A 26,382-nucleotide genomic window follows, 5' to 3' on the forward strand; every position below is an offset into this window, starting at 1 on the left:
AAAACTGAAATAATATGATATTAAAATTTGTTATGACACAAAAAAGAAACGAGGAGGTTTATAATTTTTAATATGCACATAAGAGTAATTATTGGGAGGAGTAAAGGGGACATTTTTTAATATTTCATTTTAATTATATTTGAGAACAGTTTAAGAAGCTTGCTTATGGTTTAAGTATCATGCTTGAAACATAACCCTGTATTTCTAATAGATTGCGCTAAAGGCGTGTGGATGTACACTGTGTATTGTGTCAACACTGTGAATTTGTGTATTTATCAAATTTAACATAAAAAATGAAAGTGAAGAAGGTTGTATTGCACACCGAAGAAGCGCAAGCGTCTTCTGAATCGAATTCGGAATACAATTCATCAGACGAAGAAGTAAATACTACTTACACATCAAAATATCTATCATAATTTTTTTCTAACCTTTCTTTTTCACGTGTATAGTTACAAGAAGCTTATGCGAAGGGTTTGTTGAAACCTGGTTTGAATGTTGTAATTGAAAAACAAAAAAGAGAACACAAAAACAGTGTTGTAAGTATAAAGATGATTAATTCTTAAATGTAACTTAATCGATTAATTTTTTGAAGAAAATGACAAAAATATAATCCTTATAATTGACATTATTCGTAGAACCTTATGAAAAACAAACTAGAGAAATTTAAATTGGAATTGCCATGGATCGAAAGGTTAGACATGGTTAATGCGCCAGCACCTTTAGCACCAGAATTGGCATTACAAATGCAGGAACAGGAAGTAAGGCGTTCTAAACAGTTACAAGGGAATAAGAAGTTACCACAGTACGAACCAACTGAAGATCCTGTTCTGAATGACTTTCGTAGAGAAACAATGTTTCACAGACAAGCACAGGGTGCTGTTATGGATGCAATCGCACGACTGAAAAAGCTCGGTATTCCAACAACCAGACCCGACGATTATTTTGCTGAAATGGCAAAATCAGATACTCATATGCAAAAGGTTAGACAAAACTTAATGAGACAGCAAATAATAGCACAAAGGTCGGAGAAGGTCAGACAACTGAGACAACAGAGGAAAGTAGGAAAGCAAATGCAAATAGAAGCAACTCTGAAAAAGCATGCGGAAAAGAGAAAATTATTAGAGGAGGTTAAAAAATATCGCAAGGGTGTGAGAAAAGACTTAGATTTCTTAGATGACAAAAAGAAACCTCAAGGTAAAGCAGTGAATCAGAAGATAGCAGCAAAGCGAAAAATGAGGGATGCTAAATATGGTTTTGGTGGGAAGAAACGTGGCAGTAAGAAGAACACAAGGGCAAGCTCTGCGGATGTTTCAGAATATAGAAGGCCTTCGAAGCCAGGGAAAGATTTGAAGAATAAAGGGGGAAAAGGGGGGAAGTCTAAACAGAGATTAGGAAAAAGTCGTAGAACACAGATGAAAGCAAAGAACAGGAGACAATAGGAACGAACTTGATGTAATATGTTTTATACGACTAATTGACCTAAGCCACGTATTTGTAAAATAATAAACTTTTACGTAATAAACGGCTCGAGATACTTTCTATTATTATTTCTTACCTTTTTATCGAAATATTTCTGGGATCTCGTTCAACAGACAGCAATGAACAATTGCAAACTGGCCTCGACAAAAGAATTTTTGTCGCATACGTAACTACGTTCAAACGTATCGAGCGTGAAAGCACTGAAACGTATGCAAAGAAGGGATTACGTAAAGACGTGTAAAGCGAGAAAATCTTTTTCCCTTTTCAGAGATCTTTTTCAAGTTAGGTAGCACACTGTTTCGTGCTCAATCAAACGCGAACAGCCCCGAAGCATCATCGATACCGACGTTCTCGAGCCTGCTATTGCGTTTTATATGTATCCCTAGAATATTTCTATGCGCGCTGGAAAAATATACACCGGCCAAACAGAAACGCCCCGTCGACTATTGTGGTTCTTATCACTCGTACCTTTCACGAACTCCTATATAAAAAGGAATTCTTTCTCATTGTCGATGATAATAGTAGCCGCGAGTGTGTACACGCAACGCAAAGATGTTGTTCCTTCGATTATAGCGATTTCCTTGCATCATCTTCGAATCCTCGTACTTTTTGTGATTTATTTTTTTATCATATTTTTAGTTTTTCATTCTATTGCTAAAGTTAGATATCATGAAATATTTGAATGAATGAAATCCAATAGGGTATTCCAATATAAATAGTATCTCGTTTTTGGAATATTCTTAAAATTTTATAATAGTTGAATTAGAAAAGGTAATCATTACTTGGAACATATATATTATTATCTGAAAAATCTTTACTGAAAAATTATCTCAGATTAGATTAATCTGATAACGTAAAACAAATATAACGTACATCGAATAGTTTGAGCGTAAAAGTTTCGATTAAGTTTTATCACACGCAAGTACAGAAGAAAAATAACTAAACAAAATGAACGAATGGTACATAAAACAACGGCAGGAGTGGTCGCATGATGGATCGCTTAATCTACAAAGTGACTCTCCAATATTTGGTGCTCGACCCGTTCAATACGTTAATGCCCCATTATGTTATGAAAAATCGCGAAGGATGCGGTCGAATGATAGCGACACGAAACATGTGGATCAGAGTAATCTCCCTATGGTATCGATACCGGCGGAATATTTAACATGTGTCGTCCATTAGACAATCCACTGTATCTACAGGGTTTGTTACATGCATAGGAATGCGATTACACCGCATATTACATGCGCGGCCACGTTTGCACTCGCGTAGAGATACGTATGTACACACGCTCCCCTTTCCTTTAGCGATCGTTGGCTTGATTCGCCACCATACGTAGCTAATGATGATTTAACCTCATCTTCTATTCATGTGTGTACATTTAAAATTCAGAAGCTTATAACAAAAAAAAGCTACCCTTATCAAATTTCTAGATAATATCGCATAACAAATGAATTCCCCCCTCCATTCATATAAAATTCGAAAATATATAGTAAAAAAGAAATATGGTAAATTATATTGACTGCGAGTTACTAATCTTACTCAATGAAATAAGAATAATATGAATAATAAACTCATATATGATAGACGTATAATATAAAGATGTATAATTAACATTGTTACTATAGGAATGAATTATCTATTGAATTTTAGTTCAGTTCTATAATAAATATATTCTAAGTTACAAAATGTCTATGCCTATGTCTGGAAACTTTATAGAGATAGAGTAATAATTCAGTTACTCGGACAATGACAGAAAATTATTTGAAAAATCGATCGATTAACTTCTGAAAATGCATGATGACGCGCACATGTGGGATCATCGATGCGATGGATCCTCGAGGATCGATGGGATGGATGGTCAGTGGAATATGGGATAACACGCTTGATTGGGTTCCGAGTGTATACTTGTTATTTGGCGAGTGGAAATACCAGCGATCGAGCCGCATGCATAAGGCTGGGCCATTGGTGTGCAGCCACGTGCACGTGGCCGTGTATATTTTTTACAATAGCCCCGGGTTATTGTATTTAAATCCAGGAGCACTCTCGCGCTGTGTCCTCCGCTTCTGTGTCCGGCGCAGACACGAGAGCCCTGGGAATCCGCTCTCCAGGTAACAGCTGTTTTAGAGGGAGATCCCCATTTTTATTCCCTCCCACGCATTCCTAACAATTACTCAAGTGGTACGCACCGTTCCATAGGTTCTTTCTTCCGTGATTTTCATTCTTAATCCTAGAATAGTATACTATAGGCTCTTTTATGACCCGAACATAGCGATTTCGGTTACCATGTTGCAAAATAATTCAGCCAATGTATAGTAACATATTTATTCTTCAACGCAGTTCTAAAGCAATAACAAAACAGCTTTAACTCATCTTGCTATTTAACTCATCCAAGCTGAAAAAACGCTTTATTGAAACTATCTTTTTATCCCAATAAAAGGCCCGCAAGTTATTATCTTTCATGAGACAGAGTCGTAATGTTAGAGAGGTTAGGAAACATCGCCGCAAACGAACAGCTTCCTCTATCGGGACCGGCGAATCGTCCAGTTTTCAGACGTACTCGGTTAACGCGATCATGTTCGCGGTATTCGTAGCTGGGATACAGTTAGCATGTACGAATTTCATCGAACAAATTCGCGAGGTTTTTCCATGTATGGAACCGTACACACGATTTCATGGCTGGACCACGAGAATATGGACAGGTATCTCGCGCAGATATTTGTATTGATGACAACCGCGGCGTGACATGTATCCTCCGTCGCGTCGGGCTGCTAATGGGTGAAATTTGTTTCGTCGTTGCCTTCGGGCGATTTTGTTCGATTTCAAATTTCACCGAATCCGTATACTCCCTCTGTCTCCCGCTCTGTTTCGCTCGCTACGTCGACCTACCACGGCGTTCCCGTGCTCATGGAAACCTGACAGGACAACGATAAAATATCCATCTCAATTATTTAGACCTTCGTCTAGTGTGCAGTATGGAAACACGGGTGGTTTTAATCGATGGAGCGGTTGATAAATTGGTGCATGTGTTTTCTTTTTTTTTTTTTTTTTTTTTTTGTTTGGCAATGTCGCTAAGTAATTGGAACAAGGTATTTTTGATCGTTAATGGACGTCTAGGAATTTGAGTGGATGTTTTCAACGTAAGAATTGTCGAATCTTTTGGAGAGTTTCGTGCGATCTGTAGAAATTTAAAATTGGAAACCTGCCGGATCAATAGTTATATCAAGTTCCTGGAATTAGGAAATTTGAAGTTTTTGGATCATCCACGTTCGGAATTTTCAGAATTTCTAATTTCTACAGCTTTGAATTTCTCAAGTTTCGACTGTTCTTACTTCTGAATTTAAAAGCGTTGGATCTTCAAAGTTTGGCGTTTTTAATCTTACTTCTGAATTTTCTAAATTCCAAATTTGTTCCGTCTCCACTAAATTATACATGCGCGATAAAGTTTCTTAAAATCTTAATATTATAAAACCAAAGTACGTGAACCGCGTTTGCAACGGGCGAAACAGAAGACGAACGTCGATAAGTCGGAAACGATATAACGAAATGGAAACGTGGATTTTAGCATGAAAATAGTAGGGCGTTCGATGTATTCGGTGCGTTGAAGGATATAAAACATTTTTCAGATATCTCTGCTCGACATGATAGACTTTATCCGACGAAAATGGATTCGACGAACCCTTTTATGGTTGAGACGAATAAAAATAAAGAAGATGGATTAAACAGAGATTTTTATTAACGCTTTAAAGTCAATTTTTTCTGCTCTTTTCTTTTCCAATTCGTGTTTTATCTCTTTCTATCTCGTATACAGTTATGAAATGTACAACTGTGTGCTTAAAATGTTCAAAATGGAAGTTGTTCACCGGGTTACTTTGTAATCCAACGAAACTTGCCAGTGTCCTGAACTGTAACGTTGATTAAAAGTTTAGATTGCACGAAGTTATTTCGTTTCTTGAATTTTCAACTTCGTTTCGGATGTCGTTAACGATTGCTTAAAACGCTTTTGATTCTAAGAGATGACTAAACGAAGTTTCGAGTTTGTATCGTGTTTACGTAATCAATGAAGATTTTCGCGAAATAATGTAAATTTATAACGACTGCCTTTAGGGAGATATTATTATTGTTAATATCAATATCAAAACTTTGTCTTTTTTTTTCTTTGTCAATTTTTATTCTATGAAAAAATTATACCGTCTAAATATTGAACCGAGGAAACAAAGAAGAATTAAATTCGCATAGAAAACATTGCATGCGGTAAGAATGAATGTTCCGAAGGATCATTGGGAGGCTAATCCGGTTTAGACGCAACCAAAAGCTTAGTTGGAGTAGTTTAGTCAACTGGTTTGCACACATGGATCAAATAACTCGGTCGAGTAGTGATTTAGTTAAGTTTGAGCTGCCATCCATACTAGTTCAGTGGAATATTTCACTTCTACTGGGAATCTACATATCTGTGTACGGTTCTGTTTAGCAAACACGTGGTGATAACAACAGAGAATGAAAAAGATTCGTTCTTTGCCTACGACTTAATCTTATTCTTCTGCTTAAACGACTCATCGTCAGAATGATAAATTATCCAATATATCCAATTTCAAGTACAATCAAAGTTATTTTAAAAATCATCCTAAACGACAAATTCCTCTGCACATGACTCGACAACTCTTAAATATTTCCAAGCCCACGCTTTCAAATTTCCTCTGAACCAAAGACGAGGCAGTCGCAGTACGTATTTCCCATCTTTTCCACCAGCCTACGTCCCTCATACAGGGCCAAACACACGCAAACACAAATACAGCCATTCACACGGAACGACTTTTCCCGGAAGCATAAAACGGTGCTCACGTCGGCACGTGGCTATGTTAGGGGCCGCATCGAATAATACAGTCGTCCATAGACGAGATAGTTAGCCGTTGGTTACTTCTGCCCCCGGTGTGTTCCATAAAGCTCACGGTAAATCGACTGTGAGCGGGTGTGGAGCAGCAACCGAGCTCTACTGTGTTGCACGTACGCGGCCACGGGCGTTGGGTGCCCACGGGGGTGCAGAGGGAGAGAAACGCGAAGAGGAGGGATGGGAAACCATTATTGAAATGCAGTAAATGGCCGTGAGTTTCAATTGCCCCTGGGTGCTTCGAGCGTGCCGTAGGAAAGAGAGGCGCCTACCACCCTGGCCGTGTCCCCGCACACCTCTACACACCCGCGAAACCACCCTTTCACGGACGGGAGGGAATTACGAGAATTCGCAATGATTCCGCTCGCTGTCGGCGCACGAAAACACACGGGGGTTGATCGGCCTACGGGCTGCCGATGGTAAGGGCTATTACCTGGTCTAATGCTTCCTCTGCCAAGATGCTACCCCAGGTTTTTAGGGGGAGGGAGGCAGACGAGAGTTTGGAGTGGGGTTTACATAATGTGTCGCGATTAATATATAGGTTTTGTTCAATTCTTTTGTCCTTGATGTTCTTCTTTTTCGTTCTGGCATGATTCGATGCGTGGAGGTTCATTCGTATGTGATCAAGAGAATTTGCCATTGTACGAGAGATTTCAGGCAGGAATTTTTCTAACTTTGAAAAGCTTACGAAGTTTTAACTACGCATTCCTTGGAGAGTAGAATTTCGTTGCATCTTTTTCTTAATGCTGTCGTTTTTTAATTTAATTTTATTTTTTGGGGGAAGGGAGGGAGGGGAGAGGCGTGCGATACGGTGTATGGAAATTTTATGTCCAGCCTGGGGGTCATTAACATTTGTAATTTCTTAAAGAAGGATCCTTTTTATTCAATGTAGAGCTTGACTTGGCGTTATGTTGTATCGTATAACAAATGTTTTATTCTGTTGAATTTTGTGGATGCATTCAACTTAAAATATACGAAATGACACAAATTTGTCCAACTATCGATGATCGTATCTGGATATGTATCTCAATAACACATCGAATCAGTTAGAATTAGATTGTTTCCAGTGAAAACGTGAACTATTGGTGGAAGATTCTATCCAATCATTCACACGAGAAACATGTGACCAATTCCCCAGAATAATTGCTGTTTGCAGTTATTATGCATCCTGTGGCGTGTTACACGACACGTGTTATTTGAACAACGTGAATGTTATAATAGATACAAACAAAGCGCAACGCATAATCGCTTCGATGTTCTTCGGATAATATAAAGGTTAGCCGTGTCCCTAATTGGGGATAATGGCAATCGAACCTCCATAATGTGCGTACATATTAAATTGTACAATTTCTAGCCCTAACAATTAATTTATCACTTTTGAGGATTTAAGACTATTAATTTATAGTATAAAAATCTTTGTTTATAAAGATACGAATAATTTAAAACTTAAGTTAGGTATTTCTAAATATAATGTTTTCAAACAACAATTAAAAAATTACATTAAATATTTCGTTCTTCAAGGAATATTAAAGTTGTTACAGTAAAGAAACGATAATCTTTATGTAAATTTTCGAAAGTTTTTCATACTGAAATTTCTGCAATTCTTCATAGCAATAATTACAGTCGCAGGCTACGAAGCACGAATCTAATTGGTTTAATCTATGTCGGCTAATTGGTTGACAGATTAAAATCGTGGATGTACAGAATCTCTGGAAGTAATTCTTCATCCTGAATTCTTGCAATCTTAATTCAAAATCAACAAATTCCTACGTTTCTTAAATACAAATAATTGGCAGATTAAAGATAGGTTAAAGAATAATCGAACAATTTATTGTAAAAATTCTGTCTATTTTCGAGACAATTAAAATTCTCCATTTACCCGAATTTCCTTTTGAAGTTATCTTTTACGTCCACTATTTGTAGCGAGATAATACTTTGCCACCATTTATAAAACTAACTTTAAAAGGTTTGCCATTTTTTATAAATATATGTGTAATTTAAAATCTTCTGTACCCCCTCGCAAAAAGCTCTGTGACCGAAAAAATTTCATAAAAGAATTTCTCTAACCCAAAAATTTACTAATCCTTTAGAAAATCCTCATTACCTTTTGCAAGCACTTGTGCAACCCGAAAATCCGACTATTCGTATCTAAGAAATTCCTCTTAGAAAAGTAAATAATACATAATTTGGATCACTTTTTGCCCCTTACGATATCTTCCGTGGCCCAGATTCGTTCTTCTTCGATTTGCTAAATGACAATTGAATTCGCTATTATCAACTTCGTTCCTGGAAGCAAGTAGGTCCATGTAACTATATGTAACTGAACCAACGAGATCGTATAACGAGATGCAACCAGACCAACCGGAGCGTGTAACTAAATACAACCAAGATCAACTGGAGTACGTAACAATGTATACAATAACCCATAAATAACTAGGTGCTCGGTTATTTTCCTTACAACGTTGCAAGTTTAACAGTGCATTATTTGAAAAAGCAAAATTCATGGCGAAAGCAAGGGTATGAAGAGAGTAAAAGTATGAAATTATTTGCGTTATTTTGTTCGAAATATCATTTGCTCGTTTGGTTTAAACGCGCTGTAGCGATATCGACATATGAAACTGGATTAATTCGAAGGTTTGCCTAAATCTTCGTGATGATCGAAGAGATCGATTATCGGTTTCGTGAATGGATTTCTAGATAGAAAAACACTGGATGCACGTGATCGATACGTGCTCACGTTCGCGTTGGTAGGCGGGATAAGGGCCGCTGGTGCAAAACGCGATCGTTTAGGTAACGCAGTCAGGGAGACAAATGCGATATCGCGTCTCACGGCTATAGCGGAATTTCAATGGAGCAGATGATATTCAGCGATTCGCAGACGTCGGTAACGAAATTGGACTGGCGTGTCAGTGGCATACCAATAAGCGATATACGCGAACGGAGAGTCCCGGCCACGCTTTATTTTCCCTGAATATGACGCGACCTATTCGCGAGCACGTATTTGTCAGCGAGACCCGCGGAATAGAGCTACTCGACTGTTTTCCCCGAGAAGCGGCATGACATTTTTATGCGGGTCATTTGTATGTATGCACAATGCCTACAGTTTCGCCCCGGCTTGTCTAGGGATCCCTAGGATACTTGCAAAGTATCGAGAGACGTTTCAGAGATCATGTCTGTGTGATTTCTAAGTGGTTGCTGTTCTTAGTCTCTCGCTTTCCACTTGTTTATGTTGGAACAAGTTCTTTTTCTTCTTTACAAGAACAGTAGCTTGCTGATGTACAGGGTTTTCTGCGATATTCTGTTCGATCAAGGTGATCGATATTATCGTCATATGATACTTGGTTATTTACAAATCTTAGGATTCGCTAATAAATATGTTTCAATTTTTCTTTCCTGAAGAAAGAATGATTTTCTCATTTATTAGAAAAGGAAAACATAAAATATTTATTTAATTGGAAATTAATTCTTTGGCGAAACTAATCATAATTAACTTTTTGATATTTGATCGAAATTAACGAAACAATCCTCGCATCGGCTAACAGAAATCCCGAGGTTTCGATCCAAACGCGTATTCATTCGACCTAACCTCAAAACTTGACGGAGCTGCCATTTGTTATATCGAACGTTTCTCGTCAGAAGTTGACATATAACCGTTTTCGTTCACGCTTTTTGCTTTTCCACCCGCGTCAATCAGAGAAATACAAACATTTCGGCGAATGCAATCAGTATCGTTCGCGCTGTCCTCTTCATTAGCGTTGACCACGTTTGCAAGATCCGACGATGTTGACCTCTTTGCGCGATATATATAATGGAAAACTCTGTATCGAGTCGAATTGTGCCATTCAAAGCGACACCGTACTTCGATACGAAGGACAGAAACTTTCAAACAAGTTTCAACATCGGGAACGTTTCGAAATTATATAATTAATATTATTCCTTGGTCCTAAGATAGATCTCGAGGAACGCGAGTCTCCGGGCTCTGACGTAGTCGTTATTAGTCGAAAGTTTCGACAGAAAATTATCTCACTTTTACTAATTATATTTTGAGCTTATTTATTTCTGGTAGAAAGATATCTACCAAAGAGAATTCTACTCTATGTGAAATTTTGTTTTTTGTTAAGTTGTTTGTAACAAAAATAATTCTTGTCGATTGTCGTTAATTGATTTTTTAAGCGGGGAAATTATTTTGGAAGATTCTCGACACTGTTATTTTATAGCGTTCTTAAATGGAGCGCGTGTATACGCTAAAATGAAATTATTCGAAAAAAATATTACGTTATTACTTAATCAAGTTTGTAGTCAAGTTTGTGTCAGTTTGAATTGGAATATACACGTCGAAGGAAGTACAGATGTCGATAAAAGATGTCTCTGCAATGACCTTTATATTCTTAATGAATTACTTTCATATTGATAGACATAGGTTCATTCTCTCGTGGTCGGAATCGATGGGATTCGATTTTCACTCTGTCGAACGATATGTGTCGTATCGAAGGTTTTAAATATTTAAACGAAGAATCCTTCTCGCTCACGGAATATAGATGAAAGAATATTTTTACTTACACATGCAGTTTTAACTTATCCTTGCAAGCTGGAATTTAAATATCTCCAATTAAAATCCGGTGAGCTGCCTTTAAAAGCTGGAAATTTAAATTCTGCCGATAAAGCTTGAATACCGGCGCGCCCGGTTGAAATTTTCACCTCGCCATAGAAAGACTATTAGTTGTTATTTATTCTCCATCGCGCGGGAAATCTGTACCCTTTTCCACGTGGATTCCATCCATTTTCAAATATTCGCGCGACGTCGTTTCAAAATTAACGAGTATTTAAATTGGCATTACTTTAAACGGGCAGAAGCTATTTTCTACCTTCCACATTATTTTAAATATTTATTTCAAAAATCTCCTGGGCATTAAGCTCTTTGTAAAACTCTCCGATTCAAAAATTGGAACCTATGTTGCTTCAAATATTTAAGCTCTTGATAAACAAAATATGCAAAGTGTTTATCAATACGCTAAAAACTCGTCAAAATATTGTAAGTCTTTTTGTTTTTAGCAAAGTACACTTTTATATATATATATTATAATAGTATCATATTACGAATAGTATTACAATCATGTAGGATCAGTTGTAGTATAATAAACGACGAATAACGTCCGTAGAAATCGAATTTCTGAATAAATATGAAGGATTTATTTGAACAAAAAATATCTCACAGTAGATTGAATTTGCATTGAAGAAATTTTTCAATAGGAGAGAAAAGATATCGATAGACCCTCCACGTTCTCGTCCGTAGAGACGCGAATTGCGAGGCATTTCTCACATACGGAGGAGCGTGCAGTGGAAAATCCTTTTTCTAGGGACTTTCACACGCTTACGTGTTTTGTGTTCTTCCCTATTATGACTGTTGCGTGCCGTGGCGGCGTATCGAGGGCTTCCCCGACGTGCTCGACGCGATACGATGATCTCTGAATCGACCAAGTCCTCTTCACCAGGCAAATCGATTTCACAGGCGTGCTATGCCCGTTTTATATTTAATGGGACATAACCTTTTGCACGGTAAAAATTCCCATAACGATCAAATCCCGTTATACGTCGCGTTCCTAGAGTGTGCCGAATGTTTATGAAGATTTAACATTCCGATTACACGATTAGACGATGTATTACACACTCGAAGGTTCCAGATTCAGAGTGATCGGTAGGTATGGAAATTGAATTTTTTTTTCATGGAAGAGACACGAATAAACGTACTTGAGTTTTTACATATTTTAGATATTTCACAGAGATATTAAAGGCATTGTGTGAAACTCTCTTTGTATCGAATTTTTCGATATCAATTCCTTTTTTCAAGGAATAAGCCAGTGGTTTTTTTTCTATCCGGCATTAAATTTCTCGTCAAATACGTACTTATTTTTGGGGATATTTTAGATCATATCGGTTCAAAGTTGGATCCACTCGAAATGCAATACTACGTATCCGAACGAAAGAAGAGAAAAAAGAACGAGTATCATCGATGATATCGACGTATTTTTAGATATTTCGAACAATATTCGGGCACGCGTTCAAACGAAGTGAAAAGTGTTGAAGTGGGTATCGAGATGGACGAGGATGCAATATTTTACGAATATTGAAAAGTTTTGACTGAAAACACCACTCGATTTTTAATGTTTCACGAATTCATCGAAAGCTCGACAATGTCCTTCGCAATTTGTTTGTGCGCGGATCTCATCGATCCGTTTTATCGCTTACAACGACCGAACTTTTATTTTCGTCTCCCAAAGAATCCATAAATCCATAATCTAGAATTTTCAAATACACAATTTTCTCATTTAACATTAACGAATTACTCTACTTACGCTCGATTGTTCGTCACTGACTTTATGCGATTATAAAAAGATGTTTTAAATTCTAGCTTTGAAACAATACATTTACGAATTAGAAGTAATATAAAGCGTAACATTAAAATTCAAGACTTTGATTTTAACTTGCAATGAGATCAGGAAATAATTCGGAAAAAATATCTGCAAGGAAATAACCACCCCGATTGAAAAAGTACGCAGACATTGAAAAAACAATTGAATTTTCAAACGTCTCTTTTCGATTAACTCGAATTACAAAAACCATCGATAAATCAAGTTAAAATCGAGCTTCTACGAGTTATTCGTCTAAAGTTTTTTAAAACGCTCTGTCCACTTTTCCATGAATTTAATTTACACGAATCATCATCTCTCGACCACCCTCGCCTATAAAACTACTCAAAAATCCATGGAGAAATCGTGTATCCCGGGAATGGTATAATGAGAGTTCGCAGCAAACACGTCCGGTCTAGCCAACGTCCGCTTAATAACCAGGAAAAGGAGCCGGATACGTTTCAAGTATTTGCCCAGCGTGCTAATAAGGAGGGGAAAAGAGGCGGAAAAGAGCGAGCAGCTAGAAAAAAGAAAAGAAAAGAGAAGAGAAGAACAACGAAAAAGAAGAAGAAAGGGCAACGATTAATATCGAGTTTATTAAGAGCAGGAAGCCGTTAACAAAGAGCACATTTCAGGGACGTGACTGCAGTGGCTACTGTACAATTTCCGGGTCTGTTACCGGCGCGTCTCCAGCTTTCTCACTGTTCATTTCTTTCGAGACACGCCGTATTGATATTTGATTTCTTTTATTGCGCGTCCTTTGAGCGACGCTCGCGACTTGATTACGCCGCAAAGAATAAAACGGCACCGGCGATATTACGTTTGGTAATTCCACGCGAAACGAGCGGACGTGAAAGTTGATCAGCAAAGCTTTGGGTCCCGCGAGACCGAATCGATGCGTTCAACGAGTATGCAAGAGAATATTATCCAGTTTTTGCTCAGTTTCCGCCTCTTCTACAGCGCTTTTAAGCGTTACCTTTTTGTAAAGGAAGAGGGAAATCCCTTTTAATTTGCTTCTCGTAAACGACGAAATTTATTAGAGTCGAGCATCCGAGATGGCGCTCTGATCATCAATATGGTTGGCAATCGTCGGTCAAGGGAACCCTGAGTCTTCGTTTCAGTTTTGCGAACTTTTGCGCAAGGAGTAATTTTCATGTCGTTTCTGTTCGGTTTGTACAGCGTTTAAATAAATAAATTCCAATTTCCACCGAACAAAATAAAACATATTATTGATTCACGATCGGAAATAAGATTTTAAGGTGATTGGCGTAGTTCAATTATAGAAACGTGAATTAGTCGCAAATTCTGCACATACCTGGGGTGACATAGATAATTGGATCGACCCTACTATTCCTGACAACATATTTTTTTCAGTTTTGGCTATTTCAGGCGATTGGCGAGATTATTCTGGATAATTTATGCAAATGGACGTGGTTAACTAGACATTGGAATAGTTAGACTGCAAAAGTGCGATCGTTCTTCGAATTTCTCATATTTTTACCGCTGATATTCTACGAGTCTATTTCTATTTTTATATACGGCCGCAAACTACACTGAACTGTCTGTATAAAATCTCACTTAAAATCCCGCTTCTACCAACTTCTTAGTCGATGATTCTCCAATCCGTGTGGTTATTCGAAAAGGATATTCTAAACAAGAACGACACTCGATAGCTGATTGTCTGGCAGAAACGCGACGTTCCTAGTAATCAACGCATTTTCTGTCCCAAGAACTTTAACGTCGACGTATATGCGTCATTCACAAACGAGGACTTCGTTTCGAGAATATCATTCCTTAATTAAGATGCTGCGGTTTAATTCATCAACTTGCCCATCGCAGCATCCCATCATATACATGTGTACGTGCAACGACCTTTCGCGATAACCCACTTGTGAAAATAGCGGGACAACAAATGACGGCAGGTCGATTAAAACGAGACTGTCTGACTCTTTTTGTTTTGGATGATATTTTAATTAGACCGGGAATGCACTGCTGATATATTCGTGAGCCTTAAGATCGAAGTTCATGTCTGACATTCTTTAACTGTAAAATTGGAATCGCGTGTTCCCTGTAAAATTAGATTCTCGCGAACGATTGAATTCAGAATCAAGCGAGTCTTGGAAATATTCCATTTTGAAAATTCCATTCGTGGAAACTATTTTTGGGAATATTTAACATATTCAATGTTTCGATATATCTATTGTTGTATAAAATTTTTGTCAAATTTTTTAATTTTAAGCGTACGAGGGTATAAAGGGTAGGCAATGTAATTTTTCTGTAGTTTTCCAGGGGGGAGGGGGGGGGGGGAGAGAAATAGTAGTTATACCATATGACAAATCTAGCGTTTGTTAGAATTATCTTTGAGTTTAAAATATGGTATCGTATTTTAAGTCACGCTGTGTGTTTCTAAAGTTCAGCCTGGAAACTTGTCGCGTTAATTTACCCTCGAACTTCTGAAAATTACTTCAAAAATGGAAACATATTTCATTCTCGTTAAACCACTGTGAAACTCGGTCTTCACGTTTATATAGCTCCCAAATCCAGCACAGTATTTTTCCATCGTCGCGTCTTTACTCTATGGGTCATCCTTTTGTCGGGATTGTTTAGATATTGCACCATTTTCGCTGAGAAATTTTCCAAAATGGAGCGATATATACGCGACGAAATTCCATTAACTTCCTATTTCAATAATTACAAACGAAACTTCCATAGTCCTTTATTTCGTATAACAATTTCTCGAGTTTCTCACAAAACTGCAATTATAAAAGAACTTCCCAGTCGTAAGATCCTATCAAGAAAATTGGTCGAAAACACAAACCAGCATGGACATCTTCGAGCACCGATAAGCTGTAATCGAGACGGTGCCTGGTTTGTCGCGTCTGGCCGACGATTTCCAAGCTTCGAAGGCGCCTCGACGTTTCACTTTTCGTCGCACGTAGCGACGGGAAAAAATTCACCCTCGCATGTTCGAGCCGTATGGTCCTTCAGAGACCGTGGATAAGACGGTTAAGGGGTTCCACGGGGTCGAAAGTGGACCACCAGTCGAATAGATAAGGGTGCGAACTTCTCACGAGTCGGTTGATTTACGAAATTGTTCCTTTAAAGCGACATGCCGACAACTTTCCGAATTCCCGTATGTTGCACGCCTAAACCTTCTCGACCCCTTTTCAAACATGAATTCCGTCGAAAGTACGCTTTTATCTCGCAAGGTTACCGCTTCATGCAGAATTAACCTTTCTTCGCGCGTTTCCCCGCATATTTCTATTTCGGCCGCGAACACGGCCTTAAAAAGTTCCTGAAAATTCGATTAGGATCGTCTTTCCGTTTTATACGAATGTTCGAGACGTCGTTGCCAGAATTTTAGGCAGTTTCCTAAAATGTTGGCACGCCTGATAGTGTTCATGGACACGGACTTTTCGGGGAATTTAATAATTTAAGCGCGTAGATGGCGTGATGGCGGTGCTCGTCGGTTAGAGATATATGGTATCAAGGTTTCAGGGGATTTTAATTTGATACTTTGTCTTTTTGCTGGAATTGTAGACAGTTATGGAAATTGGAGAGCTCCGAGAGCTTCTAAAATTTGGTGAAAAATAACGTTTTATCGTAACGCTAGAACCACCGACGACTACGGTATACAACTTGTATCAGAGAAGTAGAAGGAATAGGACAAAGTTCGTAATGCGATAAGAATCGCGTATAAATTTTTATTAAACTATCAAAATTTTAAATTCGTTGAACTTTGACAAAATCTCGCGGAGTTCGATAGGTCGCAAAAAGTAACATCTTGGTAAAGGAAAAGTGGAAGAATTAAATTTTAACGAAGAAGGTCCAGTTTCCATGTTTCATATTTTTACGTGCTTGGAAAATTACGAAAAGGTCGCTTCACCTTTTACTCGAAATTAAAGATCCCCGAACGCTTTCACAATCTCCGTAGGCACTCATAATTTAACTGCTCCCGTAAAACTTTAATATACCTCAAGAGTTTCTGATTTTCTTTTTTGTCGAAACGACCAGGGCACTGGCCGATTTATTCGCCCTTTAATGTTTTATGCAATCACGATAATAAATATTAGGTCATTCTTGCGTGAGCTGCTTCTTTCGAAAGACGATACGATACGGCGAGAGACTAGATAGAATTCAGATTCATCCAACTACGAACTATACTAGATCAAACTATTACTCGGTGAATGATTATTCCAGTTATAGCTGTTTCAGGATATACCATATGTATCTCGAATGTTATTTCGTTTAGTTTCTAACTTTACCAATACGGTGCGTATGATTATACGAAGATAAATAAAACACAAATTTTGAAAAAAAACAACGAAATTTCGTCTAACTCTGAAATTTCTCCAAATCTAACGATCGTACGTTTCGACGGTATCACGGGAGAAGGAATATCGTGTTATCAAGTTATCGACGAAATTTTTTCCGCGTAGAAGCCGACAAATGTCCGTTCCGTTTGCCAAAGGGTATATTTTCACTCGTAGACACGCCCCGTAATGATAGAAAATTTCAGCATACACGTCTCGGCCGATAAGCAGTCGCAATCACAAATGCGTTCGTACGATCCGACACGATGTTACGTACCAGAGAAAGAGTCCAAACCCACCGTGTTATCGAACAATCACGAAAGCTTATGTACAGTATCAGCGCGGGCCTAACGATAATATCGTCTTCTCATTTACATATTCCTGACGATCTACACACAGCTGACAGTTAAGGCGGAATAAAATAATATTTGAAACGTGTATCGCGTAGCAGCCACAAGTGGAATAACTTTTCATCGAACGATGGTTTTTGGTTTAGTAGGTTTTCCAGCTGAATGAATCCGAACTCTGTCTAGTCATTCAGTTTCATGATTTATTCTATTTAACAACGGTGCACGATCGAATTTAATATTTGATTAAACTAGCCGACAGAACAGACCGCCATTCCAGTATATGATATGTAAATAATCAAGCGTACCAAGCTCTTAGTATTTCATGAACAGCTGCTCGGTGACAGATCTGGGTCACGTTGAATTCCAGCCCCCTGTGTTAAATGCCATAAACGGGGTCTACCACCGTTCCCGTGAAACAAAACGCTATTGACCGAAGCAAGAAGTTCCCAGTGGTATCTTACTCTCGAAAGAACGTATCGTTGGTTAGGGAACGCGATCGCGATTTTGTCTTGTAATTGTCACGTTCAAATTCAATTTCTATTCTGAGCAGACAGTGGATCGTTGCATTGGATGTAGAAAATCACGATTAGTTTAGTTCTAAAGCAGACATTTCCTACACTCGTCGATCTTTATTCGATTACGTGTACACGTGCAACTGTATTTAATTGCAAGAGGAATAAACAAACGATAAACGATCACTATTTTCTGCAGGAATTTCCAAATTTTTAAGTACTAAATTAAATTCTCTTCCATCCCGTGTAACAAAAATTTCTCTGCAAAACATGGAAAACCTGGCTTACTATATTCGTCTTCTGTAATCCTACGCTGTGAATAATTATCCGTTTTCTAGCCTTAGAAGAAGAGAAGGACGCGCGGAACTCCGCTAGATAGGACATTTTGACTAAAGAGGGCAGCGTTAGTGACAACAGGCGCCGGCCCTTTAGGGTAGCAATCGGGTCTCGGATTCATGCATGAATAATAAACTCGTGTCCTTCGATCGAACTGTGTACATGCGGGTTGGTAAACGATCGTGTACTCGGTTTTTCCTCTTCGCTGGCATAGGTGTGATTAAAACTCGAGCACTTTGTTCGACGAAAGCCCCGCGGAGTCCGACAGGAAAGGCTAATGAAAGCAACTTTGCTGATTTTCAATCTCCAACTCCGAACTCTCTCTCTTTTCGTTTTCATGGAAACGTTTCGTTTTCGTTGCAAATTAAGCTGGATTGCGCTTCTTCGACCCGTTTCCACTGATTGTCGGGCATACTAGCTAGAAACTTGTGTCGTTTCTGTTGTTCGGTCCTCGAGTTTCATGCCATTGATGAATTTGCCGCCATTAAGGAAAACTCTGCGAAAGGAGAGTTCCGATGCCGACACTGTTCCGCCGGTCTTTTCGGCTAAATGAGATTTGAACGAGGATAGGGTGTGTTTTTCTTTGTTTTTCGAGGAGGAGTTCGCAACACCGGGCTTTTAATATCTTAGGACAGGTGTAATGAGCTTTTTCTGCCTGTTGTTTTTTAGGACAGACGAAATTGGGCTAAGTTGAGATTGTTTTGCTTGGAAGGATGGGGTCCTGGAGCGTGACCTTTTGTGTTTGCCGTGTAATAATCGTGAAAGTAATCGTAAGTATCGTGTTTAATCTTCGAGTCAATTTAAACAGCGGCTATAATTATTTTTGCAATTTTGGTAGATCAAGCAGGGAAGAAAGGATTAAAAATAAATTAGAACGATCGAGACTCGTTATAGTTTTATGTTAATACGCGTTAGACCGCAGTATTATCAAATAAAGTATTTCTGAAATGGTCTTTAAGACACACACTTATTGCTGAACAACGCCTTTTCGAAAGAATCATCGTTGATTAAACGAAGCAGGTTTGCGGATTAAAAACGCGGTGCAATGCCGCGTGTTCGCCGGGAAATCTCCGCACGATCTCTCTTTTTTAAATATTTTACAAGCTGAAAACGGCCAACAGGTTAACCATATTTGCTTGGAAGTAACAGATGATATTCGTCCGTGGAAAAACTTGCTTCGAGCGGAAAATCGAAATTTTTAATCGCGTTCTACGCAACGATCGAAAATTCTCATACAAAAATCTATAGAGGTGTAAATACGCGATGAAAAATATACGAACCACCGTCGAAAAGCTCGATTGCCAAGGACGTTGTAAATCCGAGTCGAATCGAGGTATCATACGTATACAATGTATAAAATATTCTATACAGAGCCATCGTCGAAACGTTGAGTTACGGTGTAAACGGAACTAAACGGAGTTACAGTGTACAGTAAAACGGAAAGGATGCTATAATTTAACGAAACTGGATTATAACGAACGAAAGAAACGAACGTCTAACGTGATTCGATATGTAGCGGCACAAGAGTTAGAATTTGCTTCAAATCATGTTGTTGTTTTGCCTCGGAGTATCAAGACCGTTAGGCCACAGGTATTGTAAGGAGTAATGAAGTCCGAGCAAAACAATGCCGCCGCTACATGTAAACAAGACAAATTTGAATCTTCCGACTTTCCCCTGACTATTATAAATAAACGGACGCGATCGCAAACGATTCGTTATAAACTGTGACCAAACGACTTTATACTTTTTTAAATACATTAACGATTACACATACTGGCAGTCTCATTATTCGATCTCCTACAGATATAACGTTCGATATAGCGTTTCGAAAAGATGTTCGACACAAATTTTACTTACGCTCGTATATACACGAGTCACAATTTCAAACTTGCTTCTGCTTGCCACTGTATCATAGCGTATATAAAATATTCCGGTATATAGAATCCATCGTGAAAACACTTAACTTAACCAAAAACCTTTTAAATGAAACCTAACCCAAAAGCCAAAGCCCCGTATCTTTTACGATATTTGTACGAAACGGATCGAGCAACGGTTCACATCCATTCAGAGTCGTAGTATCAGACGGTGGGTGGATGTGTAAGCAACACTCAGTTTACAGCTAGGCGCGAGGATAATGACAGTGGTACGGAGGCGTGCAGGGAAATCCAGAGAGTTAATTAGGAAGTACCACGGTATCAACCGGCGGTGGTCGACCTTCCCTCTTCGAGAGGAGAACTGATGCAAGATGCACGAGAAGAGCTAAGATCGTGACGAGGAGCGGAGAGGGCGATAGAAGCAAAGAGAGAGCCACGAGTCTTACGTACAAAGACCTTAATGTACACACTCGCAGACTTTAAAGACGAAAGTTAGTTACACGGACACCGGGGGTGAGTTCTAAGGCGAGGCAGAAAGAGGGGGTGAAGAAAGGAGAGGGGGCGGGAGTCTGGAAATTTAGATACTCCTCCGTTGCGTGATCCAAGAAATTTGCCCGATAGCCTCCCCCGCCCTAAGAGGATTGCCAACCCTTTCCGGCTGCTGTCTTTAGCCTAATGAATCGGGTTTAATTGATGAGGTGACGTACGTAATTATTGATACTCCGTGAATTTACGTTTGAGGATAGAGGACAGGAAGCAGACTGGGGATTTTTGTGCGTTCGTAGGAAATTTCTAAAGGAAATGTCTAAAGATACACGTCCCTTGCATAAATGCCTGTAAAGTCGATGCTATCGAATTTTAAGGAATTTTGAAATCAAAGAGAACGTAGTAGCTCGTTGGGTTCGTGGTTACGATAGAATTGAGAATCACTGGTAAAGATGTAAACGTGATAAATAATGAAGCTGGATGGGTACAGACTGGAGAATGCGCTCCTTCGAAATTATGACAAAAATAAAAAAAGAAAAAGCGCGACTGTAACGTTAGGGAGATTTATAGCGGGGAACAGTCGAGTAGTAAAATATGTTTTCGCGGCAATAGTAAAGCAAATTTTTATGGCAAATAAATTTTCCTCGCTATATACCATAGAACCGAAGGTTCTCTCTTTTTTAAAAAATTGCTCACTCTGATAAGTACATACCGTTACGCAAATCGAACAAATTTAATCAATTCTATTAATTCACATTAACGAAGGTTCCATTTCAATTTATCTCTTCGTGTTATTATTTTAAATAAATTGCAGAGAAACATCTGCCGTTATCGAAGAACAAAAAAATCACCGAATAATTATATATCCGAAAACAATAACTTTTGCCGTGCTGTTTAACAGATCAAAGCCGACGCGTCCATTAAAATATAAAAATCCATATTCAAACAAATTGCTTGAAACTGCCCTTTCAAGATCAGAAAACCTTTCCTTACCGCTGCGAGAACCTTTTCCTCGTTGAAAACTTGAAACTTACAATCAGGTCGAATCATCCGACTCACCTTGCACTTTTAAACCTAACCTAACCTCACCAACGTGTCCGTCCAAGAACCGACGCGATGTGACCCGAGAACACATTTCCTCTCAGTGTGAAATTATCGAGAGGAGCCCTTGGGCGGTCGATTCGCGAAATCTTGATTTTCTACGCGATCAAAAACGCCCGTGGCGATATCCAACATTTTCCAGCGCAGCTTCTCGTATCCGAACGGAAAAGCATAGAGTCACGTGGGACGAAGTGTGGTGGCTCGAGGATGCGTCTCGAGGATCCACGGTGTCCCACGGGCGTTTCACCTATCCAGGTGGTTTCGTATCAACTGATTTTAAAGTCGCCATCGGACGAGCTAGTTTATATCATGACCTTCGCAACTTGTTCCATTCTGTCCTTGCACGCCTCTTGTAACGAGCTTTCGTCTTACTCTTATTACTTCGTCCTACTATGTCGGTTACAAGTAGGTTGTAATTATTCGAGGAATATTTCTGATGTCTGTTTCTTAGCGGTAGTTGTCGTTGTTTTCGCACGTTCGCGGGGAGACACGATCTCGAAGAAGCGCGGCCAACGGGAGTCGTAAATTCCCGTTACGATTTGCTAATCGACGCCGCGAATCGTTCGATCCCTTATTTCTTTTGGGATAATAAGGATAGTTAAATCGAAGATAACGCTGCTACTAACAGGTTGTTATATATTTTCACAATCCAACAACTTCGGTGTAACACAAAATGAATGTAACACTGTATAGTAAGGTACAAATCACCGTTTATTCCAACAACTTGTAAAGAAGATAGTTACGCTGGTGCGTATGTATAAGATGAGTGAGTGACTTGATCTTCGGGTGTAAACCCGGTCGAAGGATGTTCACTGTTCGAAGGATAGAAAATCAGTGATGTTCGGAGACGATGCTGTGGCGGAGGAAGGCTAAGGATGAGTGTGTCTAGCGCACGGGACCATCGGATTTGTTGGTGACGATTTTGGCTAAGAGAGTGAGGGAAATAGGCTTCGTTGTTAATTGGTTAAACGAAGGTTGGTGGACTAGGAAGGGTCTTAGCCGCCCTCGATAGAGAGTGGTTAGTAGAAAAACTAACTTTCCCTTGTCAAGCCGTAGTAGACAATGGTCTTTAGAAATGATTCGGAAAACAGATGTTTGTTCGGTTTGAAGAACCTCGACTAGGAAATTCCTGAGATTTATGGAGGGTACGCAGTAAGTACGCAGTAAGTACGCAGTAAGACATCTGGTTGCCATCTTGCCCGCGGTGTGTGGCCTGGTCTAGGTAGAGCGTTACGCGACGTAACAGTCGTTTTAGTTTAATCTTTAAGTTATTATTAATTCTATACTTTAATTTCTTCGGTATAAATCCGGTGCTCCTTAGTCTTCGAAAATTCTGTTAAATATAAACCTGTAGCTTCTACGATTTCACTTCTTTTCTCTTAATAAACGGCAGGCTGAATAAACGGTGGTACGTTTTAAGAATATTTTATATGTAAGAATTATGCGTTAACTCGTGGCTGACTGTATTTCTGCCTAAATGCTTCGTAAAATTATATAGAATATACTATAGAACTAGTACGCGTACAATTTACGCGTATAAAATATTTAAAATAGAAATTTTGAAACATTTTCATGAAAAATTTATATAATATATAGTATCTAACAAACGTAAAAGAAATATTTAACTATTACTGAATATTCTCTTGAAATATTTTAAATAGATGTAAAAAATGGTTATTATTTTCGCGTGTGTGCCTTTTTCGTTTCTCGCATTTGTTTTCGCGTTAACCTCGGTTACATATTCCCGAGCACAAAGAATATTTCACGGTGCACGCTTGGGGATATTTTAAAGCAGCCCAGGGGATAAAAAGTTTTAATAAGGTGGAACGGTGTACGATCGTTAGAGGACGATGCCAAATGTAAAATTTCAATTTCAATTTTTTACTCTACAAAATTATATGATTTGGACGTATTGTGTGAAACTTCATTTCCGAAGATGATTCCTCGCTTCGGTAAAAGCCCCATTAAAAATACTCGAACGCGTTCAAACGTTATGAAATCCCGATGACAAACGACTAAAAATATCATTACGTAATTAAAGTTTCTCAATTAACGTGAAACGAACTACGGAACTCTGTTTATTACTTGGTACCTTGTCAGAATTTTTTAGAAAGCCGATTTTCTAATATTATTTCTTCTTTAGAACGCAATAAAAATCATTTCGTTACGAGCCGTTTTATTTTTAACATTTTCCTTTTTACAATGGTCTCCCGTGATAAAAAGTACTCTGAATATTGTGATTTGATTAAATGGAATATTGATTGAATTTTACAAAAACGTAGATGGAAAATTGGAAATTGATTAATTATTTTTGATTAATAATTTTCGTGTTACACTCACCTTTCGTGACACACGAAATCATCGATGAATTTTTATTTGTTTCGAACCGTAAGAATAGAAGAAGAAAGATGAAACGCGTCTATCGTTTAAAATCTTGAAATATCCTCGTCGTTTGGTTTCCAATTAACACGATTAACTAAGGTTATCATTCTGTATAAAAATTTATAGACGGAGACTCGGTAATCTTCTTGATCGAATACCTGGTAGCTTTCATTATCAATTGGTTCGTTGAAACGTTGATTAATTCCAGTCTCCGAAACGATGTCTCATTTTTAGTAGCAGAATACGTGATCGGTGTCTAGGAGACTAGAATAAATAACACACATTTAACTTTAACTTGTCGGAACTGACTAGTTTAACTTGTACATGACAAAGTTAGATACCGCTTTGTCAATTTCAGCCTATGAATTAATTGTCAGTGAATTAAATATGAAATTAGACAAGGTAGCTTTAGAACTACAATGCAATCAGAAGCTTAGACACTTCGTCTACAGTAGAATACGCTATAAATAGTCGGACACGTATTTACAAGTCAGCCGCCTGTACAGTATATTCTAAATTTCGTATTGTCTTAAGCGATAATGTTTTTCAAATGATAGGATGATAATTAGGATTTGGGACTATATTTATCCTAATGTTAATTAGGATTTTTGTACTTTTTGCACTTGTATACACGATAACTAGTCAGACACGTATTCAAGGTGTACTTGGAACCTGTAGAATATATTTTAGATTTCTCATTATATCAAGTGATCAATTTTTCGAACGATAGACGACTAGTTTTGAGAATTTATTCCAGTAACAGGTATAAATAGAACATTCCATAACCGATCAGACGCCTGTTTTTAAGGTATGCTTGAAAGCTGTGTAGAATATAATATCTTCTTCTAATAAAAATTATTTGCAATTACGTTAGCTTTAACTATGCAAACTCCTCTGATAATAATTATCTTTCTTCGCAGTAATAAAAATAATTTGCGCGAAATCTGTTAACGTTGTCTTCGCTATGCATATACAAGGAATCGTACAACAAGGACTAAACGATTTGTTCCCTGAATCGCATAAAATCGTAGTTTGTACAAAACTTTCTCGTGTCCAATGGCCGCGAACACGTCGTATGAATATTTAGTCGACGTCGGGGCGCGCGCGAGAAAATCGGCTATTTAACATTCGTTAAAATTATAACGTCCGAACGGGTACGAGTGGCCGTGTAATCGAATGCCGCGCGTATAAATATATAATCGAACGATGGACAGGGGGCGCGTGCACGCAATTCATGCGTCAATCCGATATTTCCGTATCGGCGGCAATTTGGCCGAGCAGCGAGCGCGTCTGAAATTCACCGATTGCACGTCCAACTGAATTTCCATCCCCCGCGGAAGGATCGACACAGAGCAATCCCCCTTTCTCGTTCCATCCCCCTCCTCCTCTTCGATATTACATGCTCGATGTTACAGGCGAATGCGAGGATAGGAAAATTAATACGTTGTTATTTCGCGTACGATTATTTGTAACGAATAATGAGTCTTTCTTATATTTTATTTTCTCCGTAACATTGATAGCTATACTTTGCCCGATTTCCAGAGTATAGTCTGCAGTATCGACAATTTTCCATGACTTTTATCGTGGGGGTTGGTAATTTTATTTTCTACGGTATTCTGCAGCTAATGATACCGAGGATACTCAGTGTAATAAATTCGGAAAGCTATTATACGAAATATTTGCCAAATCTTTCTTCGATTTTCCAGCTGTTTAATACTGATATATTTTTCAAATTCGAAGAGAATGTTTTCGAATGTTTGAATGTATCGAAATGGTTATTTTATCAAAAATGTTGCGTATCAGGTGTCACAGAATGTTACATAAACAACGCTATATGAAAATGGAACAAAAATAGAATATTAAATGTTTATTATATTTAGTAGGTAACGGCTTAGGGGAATTTACACGATTGTCATCACCCAATTACTATTATTGGCAGATACATAGAGTTAATTAAATGTTACTAATGTTATCTGGTGGTAATTATTAATATGCGCTGGTAATTACCGATTAATAGCATCTAATGCAAAATAATACAAAATAATATGCTATTTGGCATACTAAACCTTTACATACATGTTTACATAATAAATCTGTAAACAGCAAAGAATTATACTTCTCTTAACGAAAATAATAATTTTTATTTGCCGAGATCTTCGGAAAGTCGATCTAGAATATTCTCTCTTCGAAGCGAATGTCATAATTATGCAAAGCAAAAATAGAGGAAAAAAGTTAAATAGCGGTATAACTCGTA

At 38.3% G+C, this 26,382-nt stretch overlaps 2 protein-coding genes across 2 annotated transcripts in view; one reads left to right on the forward strand and one right to left on the reverse strand.

Moving 5' to 3' along the window:
• LOC126874844 (MYG1 exonuclease) overlaps nucleotides 1–26,382 on the reverse strand; it is a 212,020-nt gene that overhangs the window by 71,957 nt on the left and 113,681 nt on the right. The window lies entirely within an intron of this gene.
• On the forward strand, nucleotides 231–1,534 carry LOC126874846 (probable rRNA-processing protein EBP2 homolog). Its single transcript, XM_050637359.1, has 3 exons — nucleotides 231–380; nucleotides 450–536; nucleotides 636–1,534. Exons 1-3 carry the CDS (start codon nucleotides 294–296, stop codon nucleotides 1,437–1,439), a joined length of 978 nt encoding a protein of 325 aa, XP_050493316.1. The 5' UTR covers nucleotides 231–293; the 3' UTR covers nucleotides 1,440–1,534.

This window comes from Bombus huntii, chromosome 16, assembly GCF_024542735.1.
Source record: "Bombus huntii isolate Logan2020A chromosome 16, iyBomHunt1.1, whole genome shotgun sequence".
Taxonomy (NCBI): domain Eukaryota; kingdom Metazoa; phylum Arthropoda; class Insecta; order Hymenoptera; family Apidae; genus Bombus; species Bombus huntii.